The following is a 12,234-nucleotide window of genomic DNA, read 5'->3' on the forward strand; positions in this document are numbered from 1 at the left end:
AAAGAACTTTCGTGGGTTATCCTTGACACCGAATAAATCCATCATAAGAAAATGTGTTGTATGACGAGCAGCCCACCTAAAATGGACGTTAACACCTATGGCGATAACGATCGTCACTGCAAACATGCCTTTATAGTTCGTGTTTGATCATGAAATATGGATATAAATTTTGTTTTGAAAATCAATTTAAATCGATAATAATTGTGTGGTAAATATTCATATTAGTTTAAAATCAATTGATAGTTGTTATAATTCATTGTGATTAGATTTTCTCATGAGATCAAATGGAAATAGCAGAAATCAATATATGAAAACTGATAAATACCCTTTCCATGTTCACGGTAGTGTTATTAGGCCCGCAAACATCAACGAAAACGATGATGCGCTCAATATTGGTACTGCTCGGTCTTTCCGCCGTTGCATTTGCATGCGAAGACGGCTGGGAGTCATTTGGTGAAAGTTGCTACAAATTCGATAATACTGATAGGAACTACGCAGATTCCGAAGCCTTTTGCCTTGAACAAGGAGGGCATTTAGTATCTATTCATAGTGACGATGAGAACATTTTCGTCGGTGACAAGGCCCGAGAATTAAGTATGGGCAATACCTGGATAGGACTGGATGACAATGACGAAGAAAACGTCTTCTCATATCTGGACGGAACGCCATTCTACAGAGGAGGGTTTACTAGAGGTGAGCCTAACAACTGGGGAGGTAATCAAGATTGTTCCTATTTCCCGTTTAGAGGCACTTATGGATGGGATGACATGAGATGCAGCAATCAGGCATCTCCACTATGTGAACGTAATGGCCCATGTCCTGAAGAATGGATTGTCAGAGAGGAAACCGGGAATTGTTACAAGTGGTTTACTGATCGCATGTCGTATGATCAAGCTAAGGCAAGGTGTTTGGAAAACGGGGCCTACTTGGTATCGATCACTACCCCTGAAGAAAACAGATTCGTCATCGATGACGTTGCCATAGCAACAAGTGGAGAGGAAAACGGACCACAGACTTGGATTGGATTAGATGATGAAACAACTGAAGGTTATTGGACGCTTGTGGACCCTGAGAGTACCGACTTCCTTGGACGCTTTAGTAGAGGAGAACCAAACAACGCGGGAAGCGGACAGAATTGTGCATGGTTCCCATTCAGAGAAGCCTATAAGTGGGACGACGTTTCCTGCAATGCCAACAGAAAAGCCGTCTGTAAGAAACCCAACCCAGAACATTTATTCGGCGACCTAACTGAAAAAACCAAAAGTATCGTTGTGGCTCTGTACAGTGGATGCATCAACACAGAGATACAAGACGACCAAAATCTTTGCGAAAAATTAGAGGGCATATTTGATGAACTTGTGGGTGACGAAGATGAGGAAGAATAACCTCACGGACATTGGAATACTTAAATGTTGTAGCTAGATATATTAGGCGACGAATCTATGTTCAGTTTGAGAAGTTCAACAGTTTCATGGTCTTCTAGTCTTTATTATTTCTTTAAATTTGTTATTTATTTAAAACATCTGTCCAGTTTATTATTGTATTTGTTTGTTTTTTCCCCCGAAATATTTCATATAAAGTGTGTACTATGTAATTATGGCATGATGACTGACAAACGCCACTCACATGTCTACTGTCGTGTAGCACCATGCACAATATAAACAAGTTTATATATATATTATATATTATTATATAATTATATATATATATTATATGTATATAGTATATATATTATATGTATTATATATATTATATATTATATATACTGTATTATATATAGGCCTATGTTATATATATATATATATATATATATATATATATATATATATGTTTTATAGTACTATATTATGAATATGTATGATAAAGGGTACGTTATGTATTTTTATCACTTGCTGCATTTTACATAAATTAAATCCTATGAAAACCGTTTTGCTTATTTACACTGAATCTCAGAATGTTAAGGCGTTGAGTAGTGCCACCTCAACTGTCTGCTAGGCATTCATTATGTTGACTTTAAGATGATGATTATTGAACTCCTCGACTGGACATAAATCGTATTAGTCTAATATCGTGATTATAGACACAAACATTCTATTCTTTTTTTGCCTTCTCAATTCTTTCTTGTTGGAATTCATTAAAAAGGTGAAACGGGATTATGTTTTGTGTGTATTTATTTTTATAACTGAATAACTAAATCGAATAGAAGCGCATCAAATTGAATTGGACTTAGTTGATTAAAAATGGATTGAATGAAAATGAACTGAGTAGAATTTATTTGGAATTCGGTAAAAAAAACAAGGAGAAAGGAAAGTCACACAGTTGCCAAGCACAATAGAGTGATTCGGCGATGGGCGTCACTCACGTGACCAAACTTGACCAAAATTTAGGGGTTTCAAAGGCTTATTTAATTGGTGTTAGAGTCTATTAATATGTACAAAATAGGCCTACCACCATAGGAATAGGGGGAGGGGGCTGTGTTCTAAACGTCTCAAGCTATACGTCGCCTGATCAATGACGCTTCACTTTACCGATCCTGGTAAACTCATCGCCGTCAAGTTTCAGCACTATTGTTGTTTTATAACTGCTTTTTTAGTCATTGTTCTTCGCGTGCTCAAAAATACGTTTCTACACCAACTTTCCGTATTTATCTCATTCCAACTCATTCATTCACAGAAGTTCTGTTCTCTGGAACAAACTCCCATCACATGTTTTCCTGTTTTTTTTTTACAATATTCAACTTTTTAAACGGAATATCAATCGTATTGATCCACTTTCTCTGTCTTAATTGTCCTTTGTCTGGACATTAACTCATATGTTTTACCTTTTCTGGGCATCACATATTTAAAAAAAAAAAAGCTCAAAAAAGGCCTACTATTATCTATTTAAATTTTATAGACGGAAAGGGACTTAACCTGGGGCGGATGCAGGATTTGGCGGTAGGGGGTGTGTGAGGGTTCATCTCACTTCCCCCCACTACGGTTGTGGCTGAGGGAATAGAAAATTTTGAGAATAGGGACCTCTCAGGCTCGGATCAGGAGTTTTAGCTGGGTTTCCATAGAATCGCTTATCGACAATCGTGACAGTTGTGGTTCACAGACGAATCAATGTGCCTTCCTGATTGCACAGGGCAGCTAGCAATGCACCCTGATTCTTCTGCGTCTGCAACGCAATCGGAGAAGTTGAACCAGGTGAGCGATTATATGAAAACCGAGCTTTACCATGACTATCACACATAATGGAGTCCCTCAGTGGGCGGGGTCATGGGAACAGAACGTAATGTTTACTTGTTCCGTCGCTGGAAGACTATTTTAGAAGGGGGGGGGGGGTGCTTCGGGGGGGGGGGGGGGGGTGCTTCGCGGTAGTCTTGGGGTTCTCCTAGCTTTGGAAAGTTTTGCTTTTACTAGGTGCTGAGAGATGCACTTACGTGCATTACGAGACTTCTATTGATGAATGAATACGCACAGAATTAATAGTTCTTCCCCATTTTACCATGGACAATTAATATTGCGATGATGAGGTGATGATGATAAGGAGAAGGCATCGTAGCAGGTGACGCAGGGTCCTGTGCAAGTTAATCAACAGGCCCTTTGATATGAGTATCAATCGAGGCCCGTATCCCGAGTTCGTCGTCACAATCGGACAACAGTAATTATCAACAATTTATATAATCGGTACATTCTCGACTGTCATGAAAATATCATATAATTATCTAAAAAATTACGTTATATGCATGCTCGGAAACGGAAAGTTTAACTTAAAAGTTTAATATATGTTTCATGTTGTTTGTTGAATGGTCTTTAATGATACCTATTATATTCTAATATTACCACAACATAAGGAAGAGCACTTTGTCACCTACAAAGTTCAGACCCATATACATTTATATTTCCTTAGGCCTAATTCATAAGGAAGTCCGCTCTATATCCAAATTTCAGGAAATTATACGTTTTATGCATGCTCCGAAGTGAAAATTTTGTTTTATGTTGTTTGTTGAATGGTCTTCTTTTAAAATAGGCCTATTACACTCTAATATAACCACAATATAAGGAAGTTCATTCTTTAAATGTTTAATAGATCGATTATGCACATGTTAAATCCAATTTAAAAAAAAAATTAAAAAAATACGTTTTCAGTGCACGCGCCGACGTGGAAGGATTAACCTAATAATCTTGTTAATAATGCGGTTCTAAAATTAATCTTATGACCACAACTTTAATTTGTAACTTCAGAAAAATTAATAATGCATTTTTGCAGCTGGGAAAGTAATTAAATATGCATAAATGTCTTCTGTGATTGGTTGATTGCCAACATTTCAATGCTTAGTGGTTGGACGGTAGGATATAATGAGTAACTCTCATAATAATTTCATGTTTCAAAAAATTGTTTGGAGTATAATATGATCACGTTCCATGATAGATTACATCCACAGTGTGCCCCTAAGCCAAAATTTTAAATGTGAATAAATTGAGTTTTTTCGAATTACGACAGACTGAGTAGATTAGGCCTACTGGTTAAAATGTAAAAATTTAAGATTTTATTTTTAAATCACAGAAAATCACAAATTTATATTCAGTACATTCTCGACTGTCTTGGAAATTAGACCTCATTAAATTTGATTAGGTGCGTTATACACACTCTTCGTAACACCCCACCTACTGGATATACGAGCCAGGAAATTTTACATTTTACCTGCCAATTAATACAGTATTATACGCTTATTAGATATCCTCTCAATTTCTCAGTATTTTTTTGTTCTTTAATTATTTTTCCACTTCCAACGCTGTATGATTTGAAATTTACATAACATTCACGTCGTTGCTCTTCTTCAGTTTCCGTGTTCATTTTCAGTCTCTCAGTGCTTGGTGGTCTTAGATGTATTGTATCTAAGTGTGTTCGTAAGTTTTAAGCTCTAGGTCTACAATTAGGCCACCAACTCCATTAGACTTGTTTTTTTGTTTGTTTGTTTGTTTTGATGAATAGCATTCGTTAAAATAATTAAATAATAATTCATTAATCAAAAAGTAATAATTAAAATAATATGTTTTCGCTTTGGTGTAATTTTGGAATAACAACATATAATAAAATTATATATGCCTTTCAATAAGGTTATAAGAATCAACGCACATGTATAGCCTATCCTCCCTGTGATTGACTTTGTATTAACCATACATTGTGACATAAATAATAATAATAATAATAAAAGAACTCAACAGTGTACCGTACGTTATCGCGCAGCCGATTTAGTTACGGTCCCTCTTTGATTAATACTTAAACAATGCAAAAAGTTTATTTTGTCTGTATATTTTTGTCTTTCGTTTAGGTAGGTGGCATTTCTGACAGAAAGAGTTGGAATTCGCCAGACCACCAGGCACTGCTATCACTTTATATTGGCGAACGGTGCGAAGAGGTCTGGATCCGCGCCTGCCTCTAGGTGCCACGAAATTGCACTCTCATACCTTACAACAATACAATACAATTATTTTTCATAAGACAATTTAAGAGGGTGAGACGGCACCTTCTGCACCCCCTCTGCATCCACCCAGTTAACTCACTATCACTAATCTTAATAGCTGGATTGCTCATCAATCATTGTACAGACAAAATTGAAGCCATCGACGCTATATGCAATGCAAGAACCCAATTGACGCGTACTAGTCTAGTAAAGTTTTTATGGCATTTATTTAAATTATTGTTAAAAATCCTTTAAATAGTTATTAATAAAAAAAAATTAAATTATTATGTTATATAAACTGGTTTTTTTTCACATCCTATCTTATTACTCAGCGCGCCTGTTTCTGCAGTTTTCAAAAGCGCTAGAAAAACTTTGCTTTGTTGGTGCAAGGATATTAACTGTTACCAGGATAGGAAGCTGGCTGGTTTAAGCGTCTAACTTGAATTAGCCTTATGTGTGGTATTGTTATGCTAATGGAACAGATAAGCACAATCTGCACATGCTCAGAAAAGCAAAACTTTCCTTAAAGCCTGTTTTTTTTCCACTAGGCGAATTTATTCGCGCGAATGGAAAGCGTCGGTTCTCTTCCTGAGCTCTGATTGGTTGCGCATTTTTTTCACTTCGCAAAAAGCAGAAACAGTTCGAACTACTGATTTCGCTGAAGCGAAAACTCAGATAGAAACGTAAATGCGCGTGCGCATGAACCGACGCTTTCGATTCGCGCAAATAAATTCGCCTAGTGAAAAACAGGCTTAATGCTTTGCTTTGTGATGACGCATACGCGTGACGTTTTGGGCTCCCTAACATTGCACCGGTAGCTTTATTAAAACAAGCCAATGAGCAATTCCAGCTCTTTATAGATCACTGCCCACTGGACCCTATTAAGGCTTCGCCCTGGATGTAAAGAACTCTCCTGGAAACCGTCAATCCCTTGTCAAACATTTTTGCTCTAAATTTAACTGAACTAGCATCCACGTTATTTTGTCTTCCTGCTCTCCTTTGCATTATTAGATGTGGTCGTTGGTATCTTATTCGGCATTGAGAGAAGTGGAAAGCACTGTGTATCTTTGTATCCCGCATATATCACTTCGTACCCGTCGTTGTCGACAGCATCCGCTATATACGCCATTTTGTCGGTTGTTTCTGATAAACCATATTCATCAAAATATATCTCTATTATCCATTCACAGTAGCTAAAGTAATTGACAAATACAAACGCTACAGTTAGACAATCCAAGCGCATGCACCGACACTAATTAAGTTCTAGTAGGGAACAGTGCTAGTTTTCCCAACAGGGAGTATTAATATATTTTACAATGTTTTCTAACATACAATAATACTTACCTTCTAATTCGTGTATATTACAAAATTATACATACGCTTTCTTTGTTTTTGGGTGTTGACAGATACACCGCTCTTCCCTGTAGCCGGGCACACACTGCGCGCCGTACGACCGTCTGGTACTAGGACATTTCACCGAATGCCAGCTTGCCGACGGACGTTTGGCCGACAGACAGTTGACCAAAAGAACATTCAACGACACAGAAATTCGCCGACACCGAATTTCACCGACAGGACGTTTCACCGACAGGACGTTTCACCGACTGGACGTTTCGCCGACGGCCAATTCTCCGACAGCCAATTCGCCGACAGATATTTCACCAATAATTTTTTTTTTGTGATGTGATTGATGTTTCGTCGACAGGTGTTTTGTTTTGTGGAGGACTGGTAGTCATCATGGAAAATCGTTATTTATACCTATGCACACCCACTTTTAATATATAAATCATGCAATATAAGATTATGCTAAAAACATTAAACATAGGTCTATAATAAACACATGTTCATCTTTATTTTTTATTAAGTATTTTAGTACTGTAGAAAATCACAAGAGACTGTAATAATTAAGAGAATATCGGGGCACTTAAAAAAAAAAATAGTATAAATTGAGATAAAAGGAAAAACAAGATACAAGGTGACTTTATTTCAAATTTAATGAAAAATTTAAATATTTTAAAGTACTACTAATATTAAAAATGTTTAACATACACCAGAATAGGACGTATTACAAATATACAGTAAAGTTAAAATATACAGGTGGGGGACACATTACAATATTAATTGATCGCTATCTTTTATTTATTCACATATTTTTTATAATATTCATTTTATTCTGACAATGAACTCTCTATGAGCTGGAAGGTTGTAGCGGCTTAAGCATTTATTTTGTGGAATAAAACAAAAATAAAGCGACATGTATACTGAATAATTTACTGAGCATTAAAACTAGAGAAAGATATAACTTACAACCTACCTTGATCTAATAGCGAATCTGTTCGTTAGTAATGAAATAACCGAACCGAATAAAAATTAAACATCTAAATATGTCACTTGTGACACATCCATCCATTAACGTGTTCTCAAAAAAAATGTCGGCGAATTGTCTGTCGGTAAATTGGCTGTCGGCAAAACGTCCTATCGGCAAATTGGCATTCGGCGAAATGTGGTGTCGGCAAAATCACGTGTCGGCGAATGGTATTTCGATCATAGTCTGTCGGCCAAATGTCTGTCAGTGAAACGTCCGGTCACGGAGTTCGAAAGGGCCATAGTTGATTTAATACATTTTTACTTACTTCTCAATATTAGGCCCAGATTCTTTCAGGACATTGTAAACGACATATCCCTGGCATTTGTAATTGCGTTTGAACTCTTCGGCAATATCGCTCACCCGGTTACCACTCACACGAGCGAATTCGTTATCCTTCCGAAACATAACGATATACTTTTCAGTTCCAGCTGTCTCCATCAGAGCTGGTGTCGTATCCCTCTGTAACAAACCCGAACTAAAATTCGCCGAATGAACCTGTAATTATACATTATCATAATTTATATTACATAGCCCTCATGTAAGGTGATTGTGTTCTTTAATAGGCAAAATACTTTACGTTTGAAAAAGCAATGAACATTTCGGCCTGTGTCCAGAAGTTGTGGTTCGGCTTTAAGCTTATTCTTTTTTTAACTTTCGTTTTAATTTTCAACCCGGAAAGCTGATAATTAAAACTAAATGATTACAGAATAACATTCGTCCTCTCTGGTCAATAAACAATTCAAATATTCCAATGTTATTATTCATGTTATCAACTATATCAACAAATGTTGTTATATATTGAGTTGATAACATGAATAATAATGTTATTATTCATGTTATCAACTCAATATATAACAACATTTAAGTAAAATCAGTTTGAAATATAATAATTAGAAATTAATGTAGTGCTAATAAGCAACGTCCCACTTACTTTGAACAAACCCATATGCCTCATTCTCAATGGCCAAAAACCTCGATACAAACGCCCTCTATTTTTACCAACCGGTAAACCGTCTTGGAAGAATTGTCTGATGTCATCGATGTGCCAGAAAATTTTGGCAATGTACCCAAAATCCGACTTCCGACTGAGTTCAGGCTGCTGCATTCGCTCACATAGCAGCATGGCCTTAGCTCCTGCCTTAAAATACATTCCCATGAGGATCCTGAGAAAAGATTTGAACACACGTAACCACACTGGTGAATCAAAGCCGATAATATGTATCTTGCAATCATTTAACTCGTGTACGTCCACTTCCTCTGCGCGCTGCGTATTGACAAACAATGCGCGCCAAGTATGGTATATTACGACGAAAAGTAATCCAGCGACGACGAATCCTAACATCATGTCAATATAGTGAATTGACATCAAAGGGCGAGTTCATCAAATTCCTATGGGCATAAAAATATGAATCCCAAAATTGGTTTCATAAACATAAAACAGATGAAGTTTGTAAGTAAAATACACATGAGCAGTGGCGTGCTACGGGCAGTGCAGGGCTATTAGGGGCCCATCCATAAATAAGAAAGAAACGGGCAGCGGGACCCTCAATGATACTCGGTGTTTAAGGAAGTAATTATTGATGACTGTGTTCAATGGTGTATTCAAGGCTGGGGCCCAGCCCGCCTGCACGCCACCTCCCCTTCCTATTTTTTCAAAATTATAAAATATGGGAATAAAGTAAATTATATTCATTATAAGTCTGAGAGGGCTATTTCCGTCCACCTAGAGGTGCATAATCATAAATTTTCTTACCTTAGGCCCCCAACATGGTGGGGAAAAGGTGGTTTCCCTCCTTCACCAGTGAAAATCCCTCCCTGGCCCCTTTATTCGAATTCCCTGATTTACCACTACAATTGTTAAATTTTACGTGCCACCAATTTTTTTTTTAAATAAAATACCTTACAGCAGCTGCTGAGACCGATTATTCCCCTCTTAAAATAGTTACGAATCCGATTATAATAGTATTTAGGAGTAATTATAATAGTGTTTATGAGTAGGGGGTAAAAAAAAGCACTTCTTACGATGAATTTTCTGAGGGAATTCCCCCATCAGTGTCATCAAAGGGCCCGGCAATTAATCTTGCACTGGGGCCCTTTCGCACATAGCTACGCCGCTGACACTGAACATTCGAGTCTGAAATCGAGATGCCATGTCTCCGAATTACAAAATCGTTATGAACTTTGGGAACAATTGAAGCCTGTGTCGTCGGCATTGATATATATGATGTACTTGTTGAAGTTAACAACTTCCTTGTAATTTTACCAGTGCTTTAGGCCTACCTTCTTCTTACAAAATAATAGTATTACTGTATACAATATATGGGTTATAACGGTTAACATGCGCTGTTAAGTCCTAAAAAACTTGCATAGTCAGAAATATTTCATATGGATGCTTACCGATCCACGTCACATCTAGCAAGAAACGTGTTTTCCAGAAGGCTGGGCAAACCAAACAGCATGTATTCAGGTTACGAAATCACGCGTTGGATTAGTCTCCCTGGGCTAAATAAGAGTCGGGTTTCAGACTTACCACGTAGCGAATTTTATATAACATAAGAATCTTACATCCACCACGCCCTCATATGGAAGTCAACTATTTTTTTTGACAGGATAATAGTTAAAATGAAGTCGTCGAATGAAATGAGAGATTCATCCACAGTTTATTAATATCGTTTTTTATGAGCAAAATTCAATTTCATATTGGAATGGAACAGCTGTGCAGTGCTTAAAAACAATCCCACTACACTTACATCATTCACGGGCAAACAAAATATTTAGACACTGAATCAAGGGCTTAAAACTAAAAGACAATGCTCAGTTCAATATCGTAGCCTGCCTATATTTCACACAGAGAGCAATTTCATGCAGTAGGAACGCGAACTACCCTATGCTTTAACATACATTCACTGTGGGAAAAGGTATGCTCGTGGATTTGTCTGGCTTAGTGCATTACTTTTATGAATATTCGTATCGTATCATAAAACGCGAATGCGTTCGGACTAACAAGGGCGAATTGACAGCAGTTATGCATATATTACCGTTAACAGGTAGGCCTATTTATCTATCCATGCCCACCTGCAAAGCCTGGTGAATATCTCACGGTTAATAATTATATTGAACCCTGATTTTATAAATAACTTGTAGGCTGTATCATTACATCAATATCCTTATCATTAGGCCTATCATTGTAGTCTGTGTTCGATTGACTTCGCCATGCAATACAGTGGCGAACGCTGGGGCCAGGGGCCATACGTGGCAGAGGGCCCTTTTGGGTCCCAGTCACCAATTCAATTGTGGAATTAATTTTAGATTTTTTTTGTTTTTTTAGATTTTCATGTTTTTCATTGTATTCTAATTTTTGGAGTCTAGACTACCAGCTTTTCTTTCCAAAAAAACTGTTAATGGTATTATTATAGCCATCCCTTATAGGCCCTATGTGATGTCGTTATGACCATATTTAGGCATGTCACATGTTTTGTCAAATAAAGTTTGAGAGTTTGGACAGAGCTTTATGATGAGTACCGAACCACGGTTATACCATACCTCCATGGTTATATTAGCACGGGGGCGAAGCCTTGCGAGCGCAGCAAACAACTAGGGTGGGGGACAGGGGAAAATTTGCGTTATTTTACGTGATAAAAATAAATTTGAGAGAGGTCATACCACGTAATTTTTCTATAAAATCCCAAACAAAATAATTAGCCTCAACGCAATTTGTAAACAAGAAAATACATTTGGTGTGAGGATTTCACTTCCCTGGTTTCATCCGGACAAAGGGTAATGATTTTAAAACCATGAACCTCCGATGAAGGTAAATCATAAGAACAATCCCAGTGTCAAAATATGGTCGCAATCGTTACGGGAGAGGTGGTGGCTTGCACTGTAGATAGGGAGAACAAACTGGACCATAAGAGCTTTGAGTTCATTTGCGTTGTTTCTAGATTTAAGAGTGACGATGATAAGTAATGCACAGTTGATGTGTATGTAATTGGTTTTCAGAATTAAAGAAAAAAAATATCATTCATTTTATGATGTCTAGGTCAAATATTTCTGACTGTTTTTGCGCAAGTTCCATTCAACCAATAAATCCTACTATTGTTTATAGAGGAAGCATTCAAATGAATACAAAATCAATCTTCCTAATAATGTATTCCATAATATCGATAATCCAAAGTTATATTTTTATTTCATGTGTGCTTATCAATATAAAATATTGGACCAAAGGATAAAGTAATATCGATTTTTGCTCATCTTTCATCGCTACACCATATGTTGGCTCGTCGTATGAAGGCAAAGTAGTGAAAATTCAGTGACGTTTTGACGCACTGATAATCAGAGAACAAATGACGATAATAGGCCTATTGATATTTTCAGAAAAACAATTTTTTGTTTCCATTAGCAAGAGTATAACATA

At 37.0% G+C, this 12,234-nt stretch overlaps 2 protein-coding genes across 4 annotated transcripts; one reads left to right on the plus strand and one right to left on the minus strand.

Moving 5' to 3' along the window:
• Nucleotides 1–332: 332 nt before the first annotated feature.
• On the plus strand, nucleotides 333–2,153 carry LOC117109920 (sperm receptor for egg jelly-like). The gene has a single exon (XM_033252397.1). The coding sequence runs from the start codon at nucleotides 333–335 to the stop codon at nucleotides 1,383–1,385; it is 1,053 nt and encodes a 350-aa protein (XP_033108288.1). The 3' UTR covers nucleotides 1,386–2,153.
• Nucleotides 2,154–4,511: 2,358 nt separating this feature from the next.
• Nucleotides 4,512–10,449, minus strand: LOC117109935. 3 transcript variants are annotated; one of them, XM_033252427.1, is made up of 4 exons: nucleotides 10,218–10,449; nucleotides 8,752–8,983; nucleotides 8,086–8,315; nucleotides 4,512–6,645 (listed from the first exon to the last, which is right to left on the minus strand). In XM_033252427.1, exons 1-4 carry the CDS (start codon nucleotides 10,277–10,279, stop codon nucleotides 6,429–6,431), a joined length of 741 nt encoding a protein of 246 aa, XP_033108318.1. In that variant the 5' UTR covers nucleotides 10,280–10,449; the 3' UTR covers nucleotides 4,512–6,428. The 3 variants fall into 3 exon arrangements, with proteins under 3 accessions (XP_033108318.1, XP_033108317.1, XP_033108316.1); XM_033252426.1 differs by having other exon boundaries at nucleotides 8,752–9,209; nucleotides 10,187–10,445; XM_033252425.1 differs by having other exon boundaries at nucleotides 8,752–9,209; nucleotides 10,218–10,444.
• Between the last annotated feature and the right edge of the window lie 1,785 nt (nucleotides 10,450–12,234).

The sequence above is a fragment of the Anneissia japonica genome, unplaced genomic scaffold, assembly GCF_011630105.1.
Source record: "Anneissia japonica isolate Jap-2015-1 unplaced genomic scaffold, ASM1163010v1 scaffold585_len4108843_cov191, whole genome shotgun sequence".
Classification (NCBI taxonomy): Eukaryota; Metazoa; Echinodermata; class Crinoidea; order Comatulida; family Comatulidae; genus Anneissia; species Anneissia japonica.

Bases quoted from the DNA above. Each gene is read 5' to 3' on its own strand.
- LOC117109920 (XM_033252397.1), top strand. From the start codon at position 333: ATGTTCACGGTAGTGTTATTAGGCCCGCAAACATCAACGAAAACGATG.
- LOC117109935 (XM_033252426.1), bottom strand. From the start codon at position 9,186: ATGTCAATTCACTATATTGACATGATGTTAGGATTCGTCGTCGCTGGA. The intron at 8,316-8,751 runs GTAAGTGGGACG...GTATAATTACAG, and splicing joins GGCATATGGGTTTGTTCAAA to GTTCATTCGGCGAATTTTAG. The intron at 6,646-8,085 runs GTAAGTAAAAAT...CAATTACTTTAG, and splicing joins TCTGGGCCTAATATTGAGAA to CTACTGTGAATGGATAATAG.